Raw genomic sequence first — 23,412 nt, 5'->3', positions numbered from 1 at the left:
CCCAGGCCAGTGACTTCTCCCCTCACGTTCACTAAGGAAAAAGAATATAGAGTATGAGTAGGGAGGAGGAGGAGGAGGAAGGAGGAGGAGGAGGAGGAGGAGAGGAGGAGTAGGAGGAGGATGAGTAGGTAAGAAGAATAGAAGAAGAATAAGAAGAGAGAGAAGAAGAAGAGAAAGAAGAAGAAGAAGAAGAAGAAAATAGAAATGTTTTAAGGTCTTTTCTCAGGAGTTTGGCGGGGGGGGGAGGGGGAGGGACGACTAATATTTAAATAGAAGAGAAGGGAGGAGATGCGGCTGAGGATGGCGAGGAGCGGAGGAGGGGGCGGAGCCTGGGTCCGCAAATAAACGCCGCAGCTAAACGGGAAGCGCATTGGCAAACGCGGCAGCTACTCAGCCGGCACCGAGCGATGGAGCCGTCTGCGGTGTGAGCACGGGTGTGAGCGCTGAGCTCCGACCGACCGGAGAAGGGCGAGAAGGGGCGACCGCAGCAGGTGGAAACCTGATCCAGAGCCAACCAGCAAGAAGAAAGTACCTGAGCGCGCCTCCTCCTCCGCCCTTTCAGCTAAGGGGAACTACTTTTACCCTCGTCCTAAAACGAGAGACCGAGGGAAGGTGAAGGCAAACTGTTTCATTAGCAGGGAAATCCTGACCCCAGCGAGCCGCGCCCGGTACACCGAGCAGAGCCAACCTGGGCTTCTGAAGATAAACCCTTTCCGGAGAATTCCAGCTGGAGTCGCTGGTACAGTTCTATTTTTTGTTATTTAAATATATATGCTCCTCGCCTCCCTCTTACAGACGCGGCCCTTGCGTGTTAGCCGGAGTGACACGTGTCAATACCGAGTGGGAATATTTACAGTTCGCTCTCATTTGCTGTCACTTTTAGAGGGTTGGAGCGCTCTCTATTTCTGGAAAGGGCGTTCTGATTGGAAACTCTTGTTTTCCCCCACGTATCTATACATTAACGCGCACAGGCGTTTAGAGAGAGACAGCTCTTTTTAGCTTTTGGAGCTCGGAGCCCTGCGGAGAAAGATGGAAAAGGGAGCCCGACACCGAAACCCGGGTGGGAGCAGAGCTGACACCAGCCCTGAGGACAAGGCTGGCTCGGGAGGGGGCGGAGTAGCCCTGAAGAAAGAGATCGGATTGGTCAGCGCCTGTGGTATCATCGTAGGTGAGTCCAAGTCCTTTGCGCCCCACCTCTGCGCCTGCCGCACCACCCCAGTCCCTCTCCAGGGGTCCTCCGCGGGACTTTAACCCCCCCGCCGCCGCCGCCAAAGCCTCTCAAGCAGCTTTGCCCTATCTATGACTTGCGCTGTCACCCACCTGCACCGGTCAAGTCTGAGAACTATGGAAGTGATGTCTGTCGCACATCGCTTCAGCCAAGCCAGGCCGAACCGCTCTCTCCTTAGAATAGAGCAAACGAGACAGGAAACCAGGCTGGCTCTGTGTCCCAAGCATTGCCTGGGAATCTGTGAAAAGTGCAACAAATTCTTTCCGGCTTGTCCCTAGGCAATTCTGATCCAGGAGATCCTAATTCAAGCTGACACATGGATTTTTTTTTTTTTTTTTTAACTAGCTTTTATGCAGCCACCCTCAGCAGGCTGTGAGCCCTCATTTGAAGCATATTTAGTATTTTGTTATGTTACAAAGCACTGTGGTGTATCATAAACATAGAAAAACCAGTAATAATAATGCTCTGGTACTTTAGTTGGTAGGCTGGTCCATCCTGTGTAGCACTTGTGAAACAGATGTGAAAGCGCAGTCCTCGCCGTCTCATAGCCGAGGAAAATATGGAAGGGAGAACCAGCTGACTTGGCTCTGTGGTCTCCTCTAAATGGAGTTCGCAGTTTCTCTGGTTGCCTAGTGGGAGCCACCTGTCTGTTAACACCCACGGAAGACTCAATAAGATTCTTCGAGGATATTGGGAGTAATTGGAGTGTGGGGGAGAGGAAGAATTGGGTGCTCTGGCTTGAAAGCTCTCTGGTACAGGAGCCCTGGTGATCCCGAGAGCGCCTTGTAGGTCTCGCGTCCCAGGAGCACTTGTGCTGGGCCCCGGCTTCCCGAGACCACTGCATGCCTACACAGGACCCCTCTGATCCCTGAGGTGGGTGCTGGGCAACGGCTCAGCCTCAGGTATGTCTGTTATTTCTCTCCGGAGCGCCTGTGTGAAAAGTGCTGTGACTTGCTCCCATGAACTAGTTTCTCTGGACGAAACAGTGTTCCATGAGCGGCTCAGGGACTTTTGGCACCAGGGCAAGAGTGACACTGGAGAACATCCTTGAAGTCAAATAAAATCAGTGCAGTATTCAGATAATCCTCTTCACCTCTCCACCCTGACTTCCGTGACCATATTCTCTCCAGTTTCTTTCCAAAATGGAGCGTTATCTAATTATTACAAATATTTGCAGTTATTTTTTTTAATGTTGTGAGGGAACAACTCCACAAAAACAATAGTTGTGAACTAAAGATCACATTATCTTTTCTCGTTATATTTTTTCCTTTCCTTCATCTCAATTGCCCTGAAAAAAAAAAAAAAATCAACGTGGCACAAAATCTGTATAACACACGCCAATTTAAGATCTATAAATAGTCCAGAGCCTATTGTGTCTTTCATCGATTTGACTGATAGGATGAGTGTTCTCCTCATCCCCTTGGGGAAGTGTCTGATTCATACAGAGATGTGTACACACACACACACAAACACACACACACACACACACACACACACACACACACGCGCGCACACACGACTGTGCTTTGCTCACCCATCCCCCAATATTTGTGTAGCCTTGGCTGTTCTGTACTTGCTTTGTAGACCAGGCTGTCCTCGAACTCAGAGATTCACCTACCTCTGCCTCCCTGAGTGCTAGAATTATAGGAATGTGCCACAACACCTGGCTGTATGTAAGTTTTTATGGATGGAGGATATTTTCCTATATAATAAGGTTTGAGGAGGGTCTTTTAAAATATTTTTCAAAGTCTATGAAGAAATGGGCATATTCAGATATCATAAGTACAGTTCCAAGGTAGATGCCACTCCTGACCAGCCCACAGCCTCATGGGTGACACTTCACTGAGAGGGAGAAAGAGCTCCTTGTGGTGACATCACAGTAAGAATGACAAATCTGGCCTGGACACTGGGTGATTTTTAGGGAAATCAGAGTATTTTTCCAGAGTTCTAGAATCATTTCGCCTTCACTTGAGCTGAGCTGAGGAAGAACTTTCTTCTTAAGGATGACATGAACAGCTGGGTGTGCTGGCGCACGCCTTTAATCCCAGCACTCGGGAGGCAGAGGCAGGTGAATTGCTGTGAGTCCGAGGCCAGCCTGGTCTACAAAGAGAGTCTAGGACAGCCAAGGCTACACAGAGAGACCTTGCCTAAAAAAAAAAAAAAAAAAAAAAAAAAAAAGGATGACATGAACAAAGTCTTTCCTACCTCGCCTCCTGCATGACCATGAAGTTGCCAAAGTGAAGAGGAGGTGCCCTGCCCTCTTCTGGGTGGGCTTCTAAGTGGGTGACTGCAGTTCGATTGCTTCCAAGACCAAGTGCAGAAAACACCAGAGAGTGTTTCCCATTCCACGGAGAGTCCAGTGATCTGGTGCTTTTTTGTACTAACACTGTGGAAGGAGAGAATTAGTGTGATTTGAAAAGGCGCAGGAGGGGCTAGCTAGGAGACGGCTCAGTGGGTGAGAGCACTTGTTCTTCCAGAGGACCCAGGTTCGGTTCCTGGCACCCACATGGTGGCGCACAACCATTCATAACTCTAGTTCCAGGACATGTGGCACCTGTTTCCGACCTCCATGCAGCATGAATTCAGACAAAACTTGAACATGGAATATTAAATACATCTAAAAAAGCTTTTTTTTTTTTTTTTTAAGAATACATACCACTCTTGCAGTTTTGTTGCCTACATGTACACTGGTCGTCTCACAACCACCTGTAACCCTGCATCCAAGGGATTCAACATTCTGGCATCCAGGGACACCAGGCATGCATGTGGTGCACATACATTCATCCACATAAAATAAAAATAAGTCTTTTGTAAAAAAAAAAAAAAAAAAAAAAAAAAAAAAAAAGCTAATTTAGCATTTGCCCTGGATCTGTTTCAGGAACAAGTTAAAATATGTTTCATACAAGCTCCTGAAAGTTTATCCGCAGCCATCATAGGTGATTAGAAGTAACAAATGGGTAAGATCCATGTGCATCAAATAAGACCCCTGACAATTGTCAGTGCGGTTTAGTTAGCAGCAGCTGATGTAAAGATAGGCGATTGGTGGGTGGCACAAGAGGAGAGAGAGCCTCAGTAACAACCAGTTTAAGGGGCCTCTTGGAGGATGTGGGGGGAAATGGAGTTGTGAAGACAATTCTTGGAGACTATAAACACAAAGGAATTTTGACACAGTTCTCTTTCCTTGAGCAAAAACTTAGACTTAGAGGTGTGGCTTGGCTGCAGACCATATGCTTTGTGTGTTCCTGAGTCCGGAGTCAGCTGGAAGGAAGGAGGACAAAAGGGAGGGAGAGAGATGGCTGAGCCTGTGATCCCAGGACGTGGGGCGCTAAGGAGCTAGGTGCAGCTACAAAGTGAAGACCAGAGGCCAGAGGAGGAGAGAGCAGAGAAGAGCAAATCTGTCCTATATGTCTCTGAGTCTCCAGTACAGTAGAGAGCCTAGTGGAGCAATCACTCCAGTGATCGTTGACGTTCACTGACTCAGGCAAAGGAAAGGAAACACTTCCAGGCCTGTCTCGGCGGTAGAGTGTTTGCCTGGTGTACACAAGGCCCTAGGTTCAGTCCCCAGCCCTTCAGCTGGAAAGCATTTCTCTGGTAGCAGGTGACGGTCATCTCAGCACTCCAGGGTCTAAGGCAGAAAGGACCTTGAGTTCAAGGGCAGTGTAGCTACAGGTCAAGATCCTACTCAAAGAGTGAACAGTAAGCGTTTATCTAAAGAGTGTTGGGAGACTAGCTTGGAAAGTTGTTATGCTAGGATTTATTGCACCAACCTGGATAATTGTTTTGTTTTTTCAAATTTTCTTGTTGGTAGTGGTGGTGGCGGTGGTGGTGGCAGTGGTGGTAGTGGCAATGGTGGCAGTGGTGGTAGTGGCGGTGGTGGCGGTGGTGGTGGTAACAGTGGTGGTGGTAACAGTGGTGGTGGTGGTGGTGGCAGTGGTGGTGGTGGTGGCAGTGGCGGTAGTGGCGGTGGTGGCGGTGGTGGTGGTGGTGGCAGTGGCGGTGGTGGCAGTGGTGGTAGTGGCGGTGGTGGCAGTGGTGGTAGTGGCAGTGGCGGTGGTGGCGGTGGTGTGGTAGTAGCAGTGGTCCTAGGGATGGAATCTGGAGACTCAATAACAGTAAGAGAGGTACCTTCCTCCTCCTGACTTTCACAGTAGCCTGGCCCTAACAGCCAGGCTATTGCCTTCAGGTGTGTAGCTGCTCAGGCAGCACTGTTGGAGACAGATGCAATATGATCATAAACTCTCCCTAAGCCCCAAAAGGTGTGAGAAGAGAAAAACTCCTTTACTGATGATACCAAAGTTCCCGTTGACTGCTGCCATTATTAAATGTATGTTCCATACCAGGTACTCTTTATCTGTTTGTCCCTCACAGTAATCGCGAGGTGCCCAGCACGTGTTATCTTTTCCTACAGATAAAGAAATGGAGGGTCAGAGGGATAAACTATATGCCAAAGGTCATACAATGAAAAAATTTGGAGCCAGGATTCCAGCCTAGAACTAAGTCTTTAGCATAATTATCTACTCTATGTACTCAGTGGGGGGGTGTGTGTGTGGGGGGGGTGTATGTGTGTATATGTTTGTGTCTATGAGTGTGTGTATGTGTGTATCTGTGAGTGTGTGTATGTGTGTGTCTGAGTGTGTGTGTGTATGTGTGTGTGTGTGTGTACTACTCATGTGTGTGCAGGTTGGGAACAACTTGAGGAAGTCAGTTCTCTTGTTCCACTCTGAGACCTAGAAACTGAACTCAGGTCACCAGGCTTGGTGACAAGCATCATTCCTACACAGGCATCTTGCCAGCCCTGTTTTTATTTCTGCTTTTTTGTTTTGTTTTGGGGTTTTGTTTGTTTGTTTTTCAAGACAGGGTTTCTTTGTGTAGCCTTGGGTGTCCTGGATCACTTTGTAGACCAGGCTGGCCTCGAACTCACAGTGATCGGCCTGCCTCTGCCTCCCATGTGCTAGGATCAAAGGCGTGCGCCACCATGCCTGGCCAGCCCTGTTTTTAGGTATTATATACTAAGCGGGAATTTTCCTTGAAAAATCTCAGCAGTATTCCTCATTTTTCTAGATGCAACCATTGCTGTGTTCTGTTGAGGAACGTTCTAGTGTAAGGGGGAGCTGGGTGGGAGCTGAGGGTGGTTGGAGGAGGCAATGCTGCTGGCACAGTTACAGGAACACTGAGGGTGCTCGGTCTGAGGCAGCTGGCCAACACGGGCCGTGTTCTCATTAATTCCTTTGTGAGCTATAGCTCTTTCTAGCCATGTCTACAGAGTTTTTGAATGTCTGGGAAGCTTTAGTCCAGTCATGTGTTGAGGTACTTGTCTGGAAGAGCTGGAAGTTAGGCTAAAATCAAGCAAGCCAGCAACTGAGTCCAAAGAAAGGCGTTTGTAATGTTTTTGAAATCCTGTGCTCATAAGGGATATTTGCCACAAGGCAATACTGCATTCAGTTCTAGCCGCGCACGGTCTCTCAACACAATTGGGAAAAAAAACCAATTTGCCTTTTTTTTTTTTCTTTTCTAATTTAGCCACAAGTTCTTATTATGCAGCTTAAACTGTCTTTAAACTTGCCATATGGCCCAGGCAGGTCTAAGTCAAACAATCTTTCTGCCATAGCTTCCCACGTTCGGGGTTATGGGCATGCAACCCCACAATTGGCTAGTGTTTCTTTGCTTGCTTGCTTGTTTGTGCTTGGTGATACTGGGAAGGTTGTTTTGTATTGATTGGCTGGTTGATTTGTTTTTTTTATAACATATTTTTATTATGTATATCTGTGTGTCAGTGCCTGCAGAGGCAGAAGAGGGAGGGCATCAGACCCACTGGAGCTGGAGTTACAGGCAGTTGTAGACCACCCAATATGGGTGCCAGAAACCGAATTCTGGTCCTTTGAAAGGGCAGTATATACTTTTTAACCACTGAGCCATTGCTCCAGCTTTGCTGTGCATGTCTGGCTGACTTAGACCTCACCAGCTGGCCCAGGGTAGCCTTAAATTTTAGGCATGTGCCAACGTGCCAATGGTTTTATTGTTGTTGTTTTGCTTTTTGTGTTGAGACAGTGTCTCACTGTAACACTGGATGGCCTGTGATTGTCTATGTAGCCCAGGCTGGCCTCAAACTAGTGGCAGACCTACTTCTTCAGCCTCCCAAATGCTGAGGTTACAGTTGCAAAGCACATATCTAGCGTTTGTTTGTTTGTTTTTGAGGCAAGATCTTGTTATGTGGTGCAGGTTAGCCTAGAGTTCAACTTCCTTTCTCAGCCTGCTAATGGCTGGGATTCAAGTTATGTGCCACCATACCCAGCAAGAACAAAGCAGTATTTACTGAGCTCTTGCTAAATGCCAATTCCTGGCCTTTCAAGTCTTTGCAGATATTATCATATTTAATACCTTCAACCATCTTATGGACGTACATATTATAACTATTTAAATGTGGGAAATGGAGTCATGGAGCTAGTAGGTAATTTGCTGAGGGTGGCACAGCTGCTAACTGAATACAGAGAGAGGGGGGCTCAAAGTCGCTGCATGCCCAGTACTGATGGAACGGGCGATGGAGGAGGATAACACTAGGCATGGAATCCATGGGAGAAACCACGAGTGTGTGACACTGCAAACCTTTCCAGAAAAATCCAAGCATGACTCTCAACTCTGGTTTTGTAATCTCGGTACTTGAAAAGCTGAGGCAGGAGGATCCCAGATTCAAGGCCAGGCTGAGCTGCATATGTAAAGCTGTGGGGAGGAGGGGGTGTCCAGCATCAGGTACAAAGATTTTAGACCTTTGTGAACTGCGCCACTTTAGACGACTTTCCGTCTTAGCCTCTAACATCCACAGATTAATGTCTGTCTGGTCCCAGGACCATTTACTGAATGTTGACTCGAGGGAGGGAGCCTGAAACCGTTGCTGAGTTTACGCTCCACTTTTTAAAAAGCCATGGGAGTGTTGGGGTTTGCTTCATTCAGGATGAAAATATGTTTAAAAACTCTCATTGTTCTCAAAGAAAATCTGGGACAGAGGTCAGCTTGAAACACATTTTAAGACAAACACATCTCTGGGTGAGCAGGAAAAGGTATAGCCAGCAATATAATAATAAGGAGCTTCATCGTTGGGTGAACACTTACTGTTCACCATGTACAGAGTGCCTGGGAAGAACTTCAAGTCATCTTGCACAATTAGTACCAGCGAAGTCAAAGTCTCATGTAACCAATGACCAGCTGATGGCAGATAGGTTCCCACCCGGGCCCTGGAGTGCTGCACACACGCTCTTGGCAGCATGGAGTATAAGGTGGCTGGGCCCCCGGCATCCTGCTGCACGCTTCCTGCCTCCAGGAACCAGACAGCTCAAGGGCAATTGTTTGAACTTGCAACTATCTGGCTCAGATATGTCCCCTCAAAGGGCAGAGTTATGCAGAACAAGTGACCAGCGGGAAATATTTAGTCTAGGAAAGAAAAATCAGTGCTCAGTTAAAATTAAGAAGCGACTGAGCCAGGGTGGGCGCCACACACCTGGGATCACAGCCCTGGGGAGGTAGGTAGACGCCGGAGGCTTGCTACTCTTTTAAAACCAGCCTGGGTCACATCTGTAGTAAATTTCAGAGCAGTCAGGACTGTTTAGCAAGACCTGGTGTCAAAACAAACAACACGAAAAAAAGAAAAACTAGAGCAGTGGACCCGGGAGCTCAATTCATTCCTGCATTCATGACATAGCTGAGAAAACGTTGTGAGCAAAACAAACTGCTTGGGCAGGTGGCGCCCCACACAGCCCCTCTCTGAGTTAAGTCAGTTTACTGAAGTGGAGTGGAAGGGTGGGATTTAGGACGGGCCCCTCTTAAGTTGCCAGGCTACCTAGGTTTTCTGCTTTCCTTGGAGAGCTAAGCCAGGAGTCTGCTCCCAACTCGACTAGGAAAAAAACCAAACCAAAGCAAAACAACAACAACAACAACAAAAAACCTTCAGGAATTTCAGTTAGTTTTTTTTTTTAATGTTTTCTTGTTGGCGCTGGGGGATGATGGGGAAGATCTCAAAATGCAGCCCAGAGCAAGCTGTTCCAGGAACAGATTCTGATCTACGGAAAACAAGGACCATTTGGGAGACTGGGGGGCCTAGAAACTGCACTCTTCTGATTTCTCACCCCCCAATTCCAGGGCTTGAACCCAGCACCTGCTCCGCCCTAGACAAGTGCTCTCCCACTGATCTGGCTTCCTTCTCTCCTTTTTAATTCCTTACTGAGCAAGAAGGGCTAGACCTTATTGGCCTCGCAGAACATGGCGACAGAGAACTGTCTCCACCACATCCACCTCCCTGGTCACCTGGGGATGGCAACACACAGGCTGTAGCCTAGGGTCGCTAGATATTAAGAGGGGCCTGTTGAGTGTTTAACAGTGATGGAGCATATTTTGGCCTTGCGCTGAGCACGGGGGAAATTTTATTTCTAAGAAGCAAGGAGCAAAATAATTCCACAAGTCTATTCTGAGCTGTGCTATTTATAAAACGAATGAAATATGGCTTGAAAAGCTTTATCGATCTCGTCTCATCCTTCATCCTTTGTCACGTCCACAAGGCTCCTCATTGGTTTGCGTCAGCAGTGACGTCACTGCCAGGGAGCCGGTTTCATAGAGCACCTGAGGTTGTTAAGGCCCGTGCTGCCGGTTACGGTGTGTGTTTCTCGTCCGTATGTCTGGAGAAGTGCTTGCTTGTGCATGGATGGAAGGCACAAATGTCCCAGCTGCTTCTTTAGACTACAGCTGTCGGGGTTTGGGCACCGAGGAATGATACAGGAACTTCGGGCTTCTTTAAGGAGTCATTTGGGAGGCAGTGTGGTGGTGGTACACCCCTGTTATCCTAGCTCGGGAGGCTGGGCGGGAGGATTGTCGCAAGTGTGAGGCCAGCCTGACCTATATATCAAGACCCTGTCTCAAAATTTAAAAAAAAAATTTTTTTTGAAAGTTTTAAAAGTATTTGGGCCCAGGTCCCAGAGATGGAAAGCTTAAAATAAAAACGTCCACGATTTGGATGAGTGCATTGTAGAGATCAAAGAGTGTTAGAGACACAGCAGAAAAGGACAGGCTTAGAGGCTGTGTGTGTGTGTGTGTGTGTGTGTGTGTGTGTGTGACTCCATGTGGACATATGCACCCAACAGCAGAAAAGGACAGGCTTAGAGGCAGTCTGTGTGTGTGTGTGTGTGTTTGTGTGTGTGTGTGTGTGTGTGTGACTCCATGTGGACATATGCACCCAACAGCAGAAAAGGACAGGCTTAGAGGCAGTCTGTGTGTGTGTGTGTGTGTGTGTGTGTGTGTGTGTGTGCGTGTGTGTGTGTGACTCCATGTGGACATATGCACCCAACAGCAGAAAAGGACAGGCTTAGAGGCTGTGTGTGTGTGTGTGTGTGTGTGACTCCATGTGGACATATGCATCCAACAGCAGAAAAGGACAGGCTTAGAGGCAGTCTGTGTGTGTGTGTGTGTGTGCGTGTGTGTGTGTGTGTGTGTGTGTGTGTGTGCGACTCCATGTGGACATATGCATCCATGAGTATGACTGTGAGCATGTGCATGCCACAATACTTGTGTGGAGGTCAGAGGACAACCTTGGGCATCAATTCTGGCTTTTCCCCTGGCTCAAGACAGTGTCTCCCTGTTGTTTGCCACTGCATATACCACGTTGGCCCTTCAGACTTCTGGAGATTTCCTTGTTTCCACCTTCCACCTCAGGTAGAAATACTCAGATGACTGCAGACATGGGCAGTGCATAAGTTCTGTGGATTTGAACCCAGGCCTTTGTGTTTTCGTAGCACGTGTTTTATCCAGCAGGCCGTCTCTTCCACCCCCTATACACAATCTTTGTGACTTTTTTTATGCATACGTGGCGGAGGCCATGAAACCCTTGTTATAATACAAACGTCATATGTTCCAGGCTGGCCTCACAATAGACTATGTGGTTCTGAGTCCCCTGCCTCTGCATCCCCAGCATTGGGTTAACAGGTAGGGACTGCCATGTCTGGGTTATATAGCACTGGAGACCCAACTTAAAATTTTGTGTTTGCTGGGCAAGCACTCTACCAAGCGAGTTACATCCCCTAGCCTTTTTTTTTTTTTTTTTTAATGTGAAAATGCTACCAGTTTATTTAGCTGTAAAGTATAAGTGTCTTTGATCTTTTCTTTTGTTTATTGTGCCTAGCCTACCTGGAACTTACTGTGTAGCCAAAGCTGGCCTGGAACTCCCAATCCTCCTACCTGTCCTCCCAAATGCTGGGTTTCCATGTGTGTGCCACCAAGCCTGGCATAGTGGAGGCTCCTTGCAGAGTGCTAAAATAAACCTGGTCTGTGTTCAGTGAAAGGATTTGCTCTCTCTTTGGGCTCGGCGTCTCTAGCACCCCACTTCAGTTCTCACTCCCACCCATGTACCCCATTCACTAACACCAGAAGTGTAGCTCTCTCCAGTCCGGTGCGGAGACATGCCGGCCAGTTCAGACCAGGCTCGAGCTGCTCACTCAGCAAGCGCCTGTCGCCTTTCTGCTGTCTCCGGGGATTTGAATGGCTTCCACAGAGGCATGAGTGCATCATTCTCTTTCTTTATGAAGCTTTTCTTTTGATTTGGTTTTTCTTCCTCTTTTCGTTTTTAAAGGAATCCTTTTTTAAAATGTATGTGTGTATTGCCCATACGTGGGTGCTGAGACTTGAACTTGCGTCCTTTGCAAGAATGGGTGCTCTTGCCCAGCCCAGTGGCACATGCCTGTAATCCCAGAACTTGGGAGGCAGAGGCGGGCGGATCACTGTGAGTTTGAGGCCAGCCTGGTCTACAAAGCGAGTCCAGAACAGCCAGGGCTACACAGAGAAACCCTGTCTCAAAAAACAAAAAACCAAACACACACACACAGAGACATACACACACAAGTGCTCTTAACCACTGAGTCATTTCTCCAGCCCCATGCTTTCTTTTGTTCTTTTTTGCTGTGATGACTAGCCTGGAACTTGAGATCCTCTTGCCTCCGCTCTTCCTGGATGGCCACCATTCTAATACACCGTGCTACACATTATTATAATTACACCAACACAACTTCTGTTCAGCTTGACGTGGTCAGCTCTACTTTCACCTGGATGTCTTCCTTAAATCTTTTCTGTTTGGGGACAGAGTTTTAACTATGTAGCCTTGGCTGGCCTCGAACTCATAGAGTTCCACCTGCCTTTTTTTCCATGGTGCTGGAATTATAGGTATGAGCCGCCACACCCAGCCTCTTCATCCTCCGCCTCTGTTGTCTTGCTTTTGAGGCACGGTTTCTCTGTGTAGCCCTGTCTGTCCTAGAATTTTTTTTGTAGGCCAGGCTGGCCTCGAACTCACAGAGATCCACCTGCGTCTGCCTCCTGAGTGCTGGGATTAAAGGCGTGCGCCACCACTTATTCCTGAGAGCAGAAGGTGAATCTCACTTTAGCATGTCATTTGTACTTAGTGAATTTGCTGACTAACATCAGTCAGTCAAAAAAAAAAAAAAAAAAAAAAAGGCAACGGGAGATGGAGAACTCTGTAGGAGAGCCCTTGCCAGGCATGCGCAAAGCCCTGGATGTGACCTCCACCACTGGGAGACTCTATTTGCTACCACTGAACTGTAAGTGGTTAAGATAGCTGGGCATGCTGACACACACCTGCAATACCAGGTGTGTTAAGAGGTGAGTCAGCCCAGCGTGGTGGCGCACGCCTTTAATCCTAGCACTCAGGAGGCAGAGGCAGGCGGATCTCTGTCAGTCTGAGGCCAGCCTGCTCTGCAGAGTGAACTCTGGGTCAAGGTCTCAAAGCAAACAAACAAAAAGAAGTGGACAGAGAAGACTGGGAACTTAGGGTCATCTTGAACATAAATCAAGTTCTAGGCCTGAGTTCCATAAGACTCTGTCTTAAAAAATAGTTAAGCTAAGGCTGGCAAGATACTTCAGTAAATACACCTGCCTCCAAGCCTGGCGACCTGAGTTCAGTCCCTAAGACTGACCTGTTGGAAGGAAAGAACCAACTCCTGAAAGTCATGCATTGCAAATGCACATACACAGAGGGAAAAGTAAACAAATAAAAATAACTTAAAGTGCGCAAATCATTACAGCAATCAGCAATAAATCTTGTTACATTTCTGCTATAATTTTTTATTTAAAGATTAGTTAGTACCATGGGTAATACATTTTTAAATGATTTATATAATTTTATTATATGTGCATTGGTGTGAAGGCGTCAGATCCCTTGGAATTAGAGTTACAGACAGTCATGAGCTGCCACGTGGATGCTGGGAATCGAACTCTGCTCCTTTGGAAGAGCAGACAATGCTCTTAACCACTGAGCCATCTCTCCAGCCCACAGATAATACATTTTTGTGCTTAGCTAAGTAAAACAAAATCCAGCTTTGAATCTAAAGGGGCTGTTTGGGATTAGGCAGACCTTGACATTGAAGTTGGAAGGAAGATGACGGCCTTTTTCAACCTTGACGTTGTTGACTCTTGGGCTAGGTCCTTCTTTGTTACAGAAAGTTCTCTGGTCACTGTGGGACCTTAGCAGCATCCTTGGCCTTGAGCCCCTAAGTGCCAGGGGTACCCTCACTCCAGTGTGAAGACTAAAAGTGTCTCCAGACATTACCAGTCGTCTCCTGGAGGTAGGAGCAAAAATAAAACCCACCAGAGAAGACAGGAATGCTGGCGGTAGTGTGTGGGTCCCTGGGTGGAACAGGTGAGGGCTCGGCTCTGTAGCCCCTGAGGCTGCAATGCTTGTCTTTCAGTGACTGGTGGGTGGTGGTTGGCTTCCTCGGCTTTGTGAAAAGACCATGTATGAACAAGTACTTCGCAGTGACCTTTCAAAGCAAGCATGTAGAGAGTGGGCGGTCAATAAATACTTCTTGAGATGCAATTACCTGCTGCCCGCCCCCCTGCAGCATTTAAAAATTATACCTAGGCAAGCAGACAAATGACTCAGAGGATGCTTCGCGGTGTTGGCTCTGCAGTGCTATTTGGTAGCCAGGCCTGCAAAGCCAATCTGCTGCGTTTGTCTCTGGATGGCCTATGTCTCTACTGCTACACTTGCTAGTCATTAATTTTTTTTTTTTTTTTTTTTTTTTTAGCATTTCATACATTATAGGGTGTCTTACATAGGTATAATTTGCCTTGATCCCCACAGCAAAGTAAGTGGGGCAAGAGCCATTATTCCCACTGTGAACATGAAAGAACCGAGTCTCAGGAAAACTGGAGTCTCGTGGCCTGCGAGTGGCGAGGGCCCTGGCTCCTCTGAGTCTAGTCTCTGCTCTGGTGAGGAATTCAGAACTGCGGAGTCACATGGTGCCACCTGCATCTCTAATCTGCAGGATATGCAACCCAACAGGGTATGCACCAGCGTCTTGGCCTGCTCTCTCCCACCCCTTCCCCCCTAGAGAAGCTGTTTGTACAGTCCTGATGGCAAAGTGTGTACAGAGGAAGGTGCCTAGGGAACTCACAGTTTGGGTGTGAGGATTAAAGCCTGCCTCCAGGCTCCTGCCTCCTCACCATCCCCAAGGTCTGAACGCTCTGGTGTTCTCCTACCCACCCACTGGAGAAACACAAATCACACCTACTTGCTTTCTCTGCAAATCGTAGCAATGGCCTCCACCCTGATACCCGGCAGGAAGCTGTGGCCAGACTTGCAGTCTAGCATGAGTAAGGAAAGGCACAGCCTTCTGGCTCTAAGTCTACTGAGCATTACAGGTCTATAATTTCTCTCCTTAGGAAATTCTTTGAGGGCTACAGCATCCTAGTGTGAACAAGCCTGAGTGTGAGTAATACCATAATGGGGGTCACATGGGTGTTGGCACACGGGTGAGGAAGTTAGTGATTATTCACGGCAAATGAGGGTTTTCTCAGTTCTGGCAGTTTTCCTATGAGGACTTGCCCACGGATGCAACTTGGCCTCTTTTTTAATGAAGCAGTTTGCATGGCTTTTCTTTGACAGAACAAGTTAAGCTTAGCCTCATTGTCCAGGCATCCTAAAATCGAGCTTTCACTAATGATTGAACGGGTGATTGCTGTGTTAGGCATGGTGGGCGGGAGCAGGGTTAAGGCCCTGACCTCAGGCCCCTTGGAATTAATTACCAGGCAGGTATGCATCGTGTTCTTTTCGTTTGTTTTGTGTTGTGTTTTTAAGACAGAGTTTCCAGGGTTTCTCTGTTTAGGCCTCCTGTCCTAGAATTTATAGACCAGGATGACCTTGAACCGAGAGATCACCTGCCCCTGTTTCTTCCGTGCTGGGATTACAGGTGTGCACCACCAGGCCCAGCATGTGTCCCATTCTTAAGTGACCTTCTAGACCAGCAGTCTCAACCTGTGGACTGTGACCTCTTCAGGGGTCACCCAAGACTGTCAGAAAGCACAGACATTTACATTACAACTCATAATAGAAAAATGTATAATTATGAAGTAGCAATGAAAATACTTTTATGGTTGGGGGGTCACCCCAACATGAGGAATTGTATTCAAGGGTGGCAGCGTTAGGAAGGTTGAGAACCACTGCTCTAAACAATGGAGTTAAGAGTAAAACAAGGGCAGGGAACCCTAGAGAAGTCAACTATATCAAGAAAGACTCCAATCAAGTTAAAAGACTCCTGGTTTTCCTGTCTCAGAGCCTCCTTTGGTCAATGCACAAGTTTAAAGGCCCTGGGGCTGAGCTGTGTGCAGTGCTATAGACAGAGGAGAGGCAGCGTGGGATCTGGAGGACACCCTGGTCTGATGAGCCTCATGACTCGGCCTCTCCACCAGACTGAATTGCTTACACAGCATGTGACTTTGACAAAAGTCTCTCTCTCTCTCTCTCTCTCTCTCTGAGCCTCAGTTTTCACAAAAGTAAATAAAAACAATGGATCATCCAGGGAAGACTGGATAGTAACCTTTATAAGAAAGCAGTTCTGAGAACCAAAGTACTTACTTAGCATGGATGCTTACGTCACCACTGCAGACAGGACTGGACCAAGGGGAGGAAGTTGGCTTTGCCTTCCACCGCTCTATACGACCACTCCAGTTGGCTGCATGGAAGGATGGAGCACATATGTGGGAAAGTCTTTTATTTTCACAATGGCCTTGAAGCAGAGGTGAAAGATGCAGCCTCCAATCCAAATACTGTTAAATCAGCTGCAACGGAAAAATGGGGTAACAACACCTCCCTTGTTTCCTCTGAGAAATAACTGGGCCACAGACCACTCAAAGATCAGCTAATGCTGTACACCTCATCTCCCAGGGGACCTTGTGACATGCATACTCTCACAGAGTCCCAGAGGCGGCTGAAGTACTCATGGTCCTGGTTGGTCCATATAGCTGTTTGTTTGCCCAGAACCCTTAGTGGAACATGCCTGAGCTTTTGACAGGACTCTCCACCTTCCCACTGAAACTGCCCAGCTCCAGGAAACACCTGGCCATTTCCCTTTCTCAACCTGAAGTCCAAAGTCGACCCTTGTTTTTCTCCTGGTATTGGCTGTTTTTCTAACCCTGGAGCTGGTTTCCTAAGCTCTGTGCTATTTCTCTCTTCTTGGATGGCTGTGAAATGCCCTTTATATCCCTCTTTGGATAGTTCCCAGATAGGCAAGGAATTTACTGTCCTCTTTCTGCAGCTCTCATTTCCTGGAGCTTCCTGCCTTCCAGGGAGCAGTGGCACATTTAGTTTTAGCAGGTCTCAGACTCAAGGCCACTCTCCAGCCTCGGCCTACTGAGTGCTGGGATAAAAGTGTGAGCCACCCTGCCCAATTTGAAGGATCATTTGACAGAGTGACCATGTCCTGGGGGCTGGAATACCGGATGACAGTCTTTTCATCTCCATAGAGAGCAGGTCATAGCCGGGCACGGTGGCATGCGCCTGTAATCCCAGCGCTCGGGGAGGCAGAGGCAGGTGGATCGCTATGAGTTCGAGGCCAGCCTGGTCCTCAAAGCGAGTCCAGGACAGGCAAGGCTACACAGAGAGACCCTGTCTTAGAAAAAAAGAGAGGTGGGGGAGGGTGTCACGTGGAATGTGTGTGGGCAAAGACGTCTTTCTGTTTTATCAGAAGACTTCACATAAGCATGTAAAGAAGGAAAACAGAAATGTCCGCAAGCGCCGACCCCTTTCGTCTGCCTCTCCTGCCTCTCCTTGGCCTGACTGATTACATTTGAGCTTGATGTTGAGGAGCTGGTCTTCCCCTTGTTGTTTCTGTATGTATCACTGAAGAAAAAAATGTGTTTGAAAGAAGAACGCGTAACGTGTATATATGACATACGTGCTATCTGGCACACATGGCACATATGATGCGTGTATGTCATGCCTACGCGTCCTATTTAACACTGTGGTTTTTTAGTTTGAAGTCTAACAGCAGATTCTACATCTGAGAGGAATAGAGGGTTATTTTGTGAGTATTCTTACTTCATAACTGTATGCCTGGCCCTGGATTGCAGATTGGCTTTTGGGGCCAGGCATCGGGTTGCATACCTGTGTGTGATCCTAGCACTCGGAGAGCAGAAAGAGATGGATGGATGCAAGTTCAAGGACAGCCTGGTCTACTAGTCTACACATCAAGTTCCAAGCTAGCTAACTTAACTCATTGCTCGACTTCATCTCAAAAAAAAAAAAAAAAAAAAGAAACAGTTGGATTTTGGCTTGGATGTGCATGTTTAGAACTGAATTGAGGTTGGATTCTGGCTGGATTTGGAAAGTGGGACACAAAACTTTATCCTTTTAGAATTTTTTAAAAAGATTTGTTATTTTATGTGTATTAATGTTTTGCCTGCATGTATGCAAATGCCCCCTATGTGTGCCTAGTGCCCTCAAAGAGGGCTTCGGATCCCTGGGACGGGAGTCACAGATGGATATAAGCTCCGTGCTCTTAGCCATCTCTCTGGCCCAGACTTAGCACTTGTTATGTCACTGGTCCCAAACCACCAAGGAAAAGGTGGCTCCCTGAGCTGAGGCAAGCTCTCTAGTTCTGCTTTCTTACCTAGATCTGGCAGGCCTCCACTTCTTCCCTCCGGCATTGAGTAGGGAGCTGGGAAGTGCCGAGGGAGCTTTCAAATCACCTGAGGACTGTCATTTTCACCTTCACTGTAGAAATGAAGGAAGCCAACTGGGAAGCCGTGTGCCAGGGGCTGTCCCTACCCAGTGCAAATGACCCAGGAGCCCCCTGTCTGTGCCTGCTGCTGGCCTCTCTGAGAGGCCTCCCACCCCTCAGCGTGCAGTAGTAGATTAGTGAAAACAGCACTAGATTAAGCATCAGGAGACAGTTTTCAGGATCCGATTTTACCCATCAGTGGCTGAGGAATTTAGAGAAAGCCACTTAACCCCATGGTCCCTTCCTCTTTTGGTCAGTAAAGTGGAGAGAGAAGTCCCATCCTTGTCCTTCCTCCCTGAATTCTGCTAGGTGATCTGAGGGTCACATGACGTCACAGAGAGGGAAGCCTCTGGACTGTAGTGCTGAGGCTTAGCACGTATTCTACTCTCACAGGTCACGTCTAGACGACTGCGGCCATTTTATAGGTCTGTTTCATGTTCTCCAACGAGGGTGGGGCTGTTGCGCCCATGTAGAAACCAGCTTCCAGGGCTGTCTCCACTTATAAATGTTTTGTGTTGTCTTAAGGCAGGGTCTCGTTACATAGCCCAGGTTAACCTCGAGCTCCTGATCCCCCTGCCTCATCTTCCCAAGGGTTGGGATTCCCAACTATGTGTCAGCGCTGTACCCGGCCCATAGTCACAAATCGTCACAGTGTGTGGCCACAATCTGACCAAAAGAATTTGCCCTTTGGCTCGTTTTTGAAGCTTTCTAGTGGACAAGATAGTGTCTGGGAAGATAGCGTTTCCAGTCCTAACTCTTTAGCCAATTCTAAGAACCTGTCGCTTTGGCTAGAGCATGTGTACCCACTCAGAGCACCCTGGGGTTCAGTATTTGCTCCCCCCCCCCCCACCGCAAAGCCTCACACGATTCCTTCGCTTCCCCCTCTCCCCCCCCCCCCCCGACTCATTTTCTTCTGCTGAAACTGTGAGCAATGTTATCTGACTCCATAGGATTTTTCTGAGGAGCAAACTAGTCTTGTAAGTTCCTCGTCAGTCCTCTCTCTGCCCTTCACCCCACTCTAGGAGCATTATTACGGAACACGCCTGCCTGGAGCTCTTGGACACATTTTAGAACCAGATCAGAGAAGAAAGCCTAGTGGGAATCCCAGCTGAACACACCCACCACCTAAAGACGCGAAGGAGTCAGCCCAGAGATGAGCTAGCTGTCCCTGCAGATGCTGACAGTCCTGACCTCGCCGTGTGTTTGTGCCTTGTGCAGGGAACATCATCGGCTCCGGGATCTTTGTCTCGCCGAAGGGTGTGCTGGAGAACGCTGGCTCTGTGGGCCTCGCTCTCATCGTCTGGATTGTGACAGGTGTCATCACAGCTGTGGGAGCCCTCTGCTACGCTGAGCTAGGTGTCACCATCCCCAAATCTGGAGGCGATTACTCCTATGTCAAGGACATCTTCGGAGGACTGGCTGGGTGAGCAAATCTGGAGGGACGGAGGGTCTAACACAGATGCCCAGCCTTTTGGCACACCAATGTCACACTGTCGCCTAAGAATGCATTGTGTTGTGCTCATAGCTATCCTGGGAAACACGGGGCCCATGTGCCGAGGGTGGGTGCCACCGGCAGAGGAAAAGGAGAAATATGCGACGGAGGGGTCAGATGTGTTCCCCAGTGTGTCCTCACTCATAGAATCTCGTACATGAGCCAGGCTACAATTCTTATCTCCACATTGAACAAAGCAGATGTCCACACTGACCACAAAGCTCTGAGGGGAGCAATCACCAAGAGAAAGCCCTGGACGATGACACCTGAGAGTGACTTCCTGAAGAGGAAACAACCCCACTCCTTACGCACGATAGTGCACTCCTTCCTCAGTCACGCCCCTGGCTTTTCTAGACTTCTCTAACCCTGACTGAGGAACTCGACCACCACTGAAGAGCCAAAAAGTGGGCAAGGCGCTTTTCCTGCAAATTCCTATTTGATGCCTCCCTGTCCGTTGCCTATGTAGCCATACCCTCGGGGTGTTCTCGCTGTCAGAGCCCTGGGGTTGACTATTTCTTTTTCCCACCTTTGGCTAAAGCTGCAGAGAAGGGGAAAGAGAGCTCAAACACCAGCCGTAATGTGCACAGGTCTTCTCTATCACACCTTACAAAGGGCTTTAGGGTCTCATTTGGGGCAGGGCAGGCCTCTTCAGTATCTCTGGAAACTAAAGAGAAAATGTACCTTTAACCCACTGGTATTTGCTCATTTGTTCAAGTCCCCCCACCCGTGTGTGAAACAGGCTCAGATTTGCCTCTGTCTTCCTAAGTGTTGGGATTACAGGTGTGTGACACCACACTGGGTCTCTGTCTGTCTGTCTGTCTGTCTGTCTGTCTGTCTGTCTGTCTCTCTCTCTCTCTCTCACACACACACACACACACACACACACACACACACACACGTTTCTACATACTGTTTTCACTTCCCTATAAAGATCAGGAGGCGAACGAAGCCTACTTCTAGCAATGTTAAGCATAAATAAGCTTTTCCAAGATGCCTCCAGCACAGTCCTGACCAAAAAAACTCAAATGGGGCCAGGAATGATGGCACATAATTGAAACGGAACCCTTGAGACTAAAGTGAGTTGAAAGCCAGCCTGGACTACATGTTAAGACCTTATTTAAAAAAAAAAATCATGGCAGCTGGTAAGACAGCCCAGTGAGTAAAGTGTTTGCTGCATAAACATAACGACTTGGGTTCCCATCACCACAGCGCCAGAGACAAACATGTACCCCTGTCTCACACCTGCCATCCCAGCACTGGAGGCAAAGGTGGAAGTTTCCGGGGGCCTTGCTGTCTGGCCAGTGTAGCTGACTGGTGAGCTCATTTCAGTGAAAGACCATATATACATGAATGGCTGGAGAGATGGCTCCATGGTTAAGAGCACTGGCTGCCCCTTCCAGCACCCACATGGCTGTTTGCAGCTCCAGTTCCAGGGGATCCGACACCCTCACATAGATACATATGCACACAAAACACCACAATGCACATTTTAGGTGGGATAAAAATATCTACCTGCTGTCGACCCCTGTCGACCCCTGTCGAGCCCTGTCCTTCATGTATATGCATGTTTCCTTAAATGTGTGCATATCCATGGTCCCACATATATGTGCACACACAGAGAGAGAGAGAGAGAGAGAGAGAGAGAGAGAGAGAGAGAGAGAGAGAGAGAGAGAACACAGCTATAGCTATGATGAGGCACACCTATAATCTCTACATTTGGGAGGTATAGACAGGAGGGCCAGCAGTTCAGAGCCAGCCTGGGCTACATGAGACCCTGCCTCAAAACACATACATACACACAGAAATGCAGATGGGAATTTCAGAAGCTCAGAGGGAATATGAGAGTGTGCCGTGAGTAAGCGCTTCCGAGGAGCAAGTAGTCTTGTGGTCCTCTGCTTTGCTGTCAGCACACTACCTCCTGCTGCTCAGAGTGCCATCTGGATTGTGGCCAGTGCCTTTGGGTGACAGACTCGGTTCCAAGTGGAGCCACAACAGATCCCGGGCACCTCCAGCAGGAGCTGAGGAGGTGAGTGACCGGCAAGGAGCAGTTAGTACATGATGAAACGCCAAGGCTGGCCTTTGACCAAAGGAGGGCCTGGGACCAGAGGGCCCGTTCCATCGAGCTTTGCCACTAAATAGCTGGGATCTTACTTACTCATATAAAATGAAGCTCTGGCTTTCCTAAGGTCATTCTCACAAAGCTATAAATCTGCATCTGGGGAGCAGAGCACAGACCTAAATATCTACCTCTAGAGTAAAAACACTGGCTACACATCTGCTTCATTTATCTTAAAACAAGCAATCTAGCCCCCTCTCCAAATCACCTCACCCCTGTGTTTTCACCTGTGAGGCCAGGGTGGCAAGGTTTATAGCCAGCAGCTGGTCCTGTCAGGATGAAGAGTTTCTTTTTTTGTTTGTTTGTTTATTTGTTTGCTTTGGTTTTTTTGGTTTTTCGAAACAGAGTTTCGCTGTCTAGCCTTGGCTATCCTGGACTCATTTTGTAGATTAGGCTGGCCTCGAACTCACAGAGATCTGCCTGCATCTGCCTCCCAAAGTGCTGGGATTAAAGGCGTGCACCACCACGCCTGGCTAGGATGAAGAGTTCTTGAGGAAAGTGTTCATGGCTTCCTGAGAATGGTGCAGAATGACCCTTTCCTCAACGAGAAGCCAGAGTCCCACATCCAGAGGCACGACACGCTTGAGAGCCGTTTCCCAGTGCTGCGTGCGGATGGCCTCCATTTCCTGAGCTTTCACCTGCCCTTCGTTCCTCCCTGCAGAAAACAGACACTCCCTGGAGCAACCCAGTGGAGCCCGTGAAAAGCTCCCAAATATTTTCTGTACAGATTTATCTGTCCTCCATCCAGTGATCTTCAACAGCAATTGTGTGCCTCCATTTTGAAGTAAAAATGTCTAGCGATCACTGGGTATAAAAGAAAAAGAGTCACATACAGCGCACTCCAGGATCTCAGTGCTAGAGCCTAGCAGAGTCGTCAGTGGTCATGTGTCAGCTGGTGGCTTCTCTCCTGGCCTTGAAGAGGTCAGCTTTGTGTGGAGCACTCCCTCCTCACAGCTGGAATCACCTGGCTCATAAGAACTAGTCATTTGTTTGTTTGTTTGTTTTTAATTTCCGGAGGCTGAGGCACAGGTGACCATCTTGGCTTTTGGCCCCGTCATGTCCACTATCCCCTCACTGGCCCCACAGTCCCTGCTCTATCCCAAAGGTCTCTAATCCCACATTTCTAAATAACATGGGTTCAAAAACCCCCAGAGTGGGTGGTTTGTAGAGGACGAGCATGAAAAAGGATGAAACCAATTAGAAGCTGAGAAGAAACAGGAATAAAGGATACAGGAGGAAGTATCGGGGTCGGCCAAACAAAGCAGCAGTGCGTAGTAAGGCCTGGCCTTTAAAAAAAAAAAAAAAAAAGAGTGTGTGTTTGTGTACATTTATCTCACAGGCCTGATACAACCTCTTTAAAACCCACCATATGGGGCTGGAGATATGCCACCTAGGTTAGATTCCAAGCACTGGCGTCAGGCAGCCCACAGCTCCCTGCTCCATCTCTTCCCCAGCTGCGTTGCTTGGCCTCTAGTGGTTCTGCCATGTTCCTGAGAAAATCACGTCCCACTGGCCTTCATTTTCAGTGGAGATG

General features: G+C 48.2%; 1 protein-coding gene across 1 annotated transcript in view; it reads left to right on the top strand.

The window, feature by feature from the left end:
• Positions 1 to 340: 340 nt before the first annotated feature.
• Slc7a8 (solute carrier family 7 member 8) overlaps positions 341 to 23,412 on the top strand; it is a 54,858-nt gene continuing 31,786 nt past the window's right edge. The window contains exons 1-2 of the mRNA XM_051143091.1: positions 341 to 1,168; positions 19,489 to 19,693. Of these exons, the coding sequence (XP_050999048.1) occupies positions 1,030 to 1,168; positions 19,489 to 19,693 (344 nt within the window). The 5' untranslated portion in view covers positions 341 to 1,029. The remainder of the gene's footprint in view (positions 1,169 to 19,488; positions 19,694 to 23,412) is intronic.

The sequence above is a fragment of the Acomys russatus genome, chromosome 3 (assembly GCF_903995435.1).
Source record: "Acomys russatus chromosome 3, mAcoRus1.1, whole genome shotgun sequence".
Classification (NCBI taxonomy): Eukaryota; Metazoa; Chordata; class Mammalia; order Rodentia; family Muridae; genus Acomys; species Acomys russatus.
The sequence above is the reverse complement of the archived record's forward strand: the minus strand, read 5'-3'. Positions and strand labels throughout refer to the sequence as shown.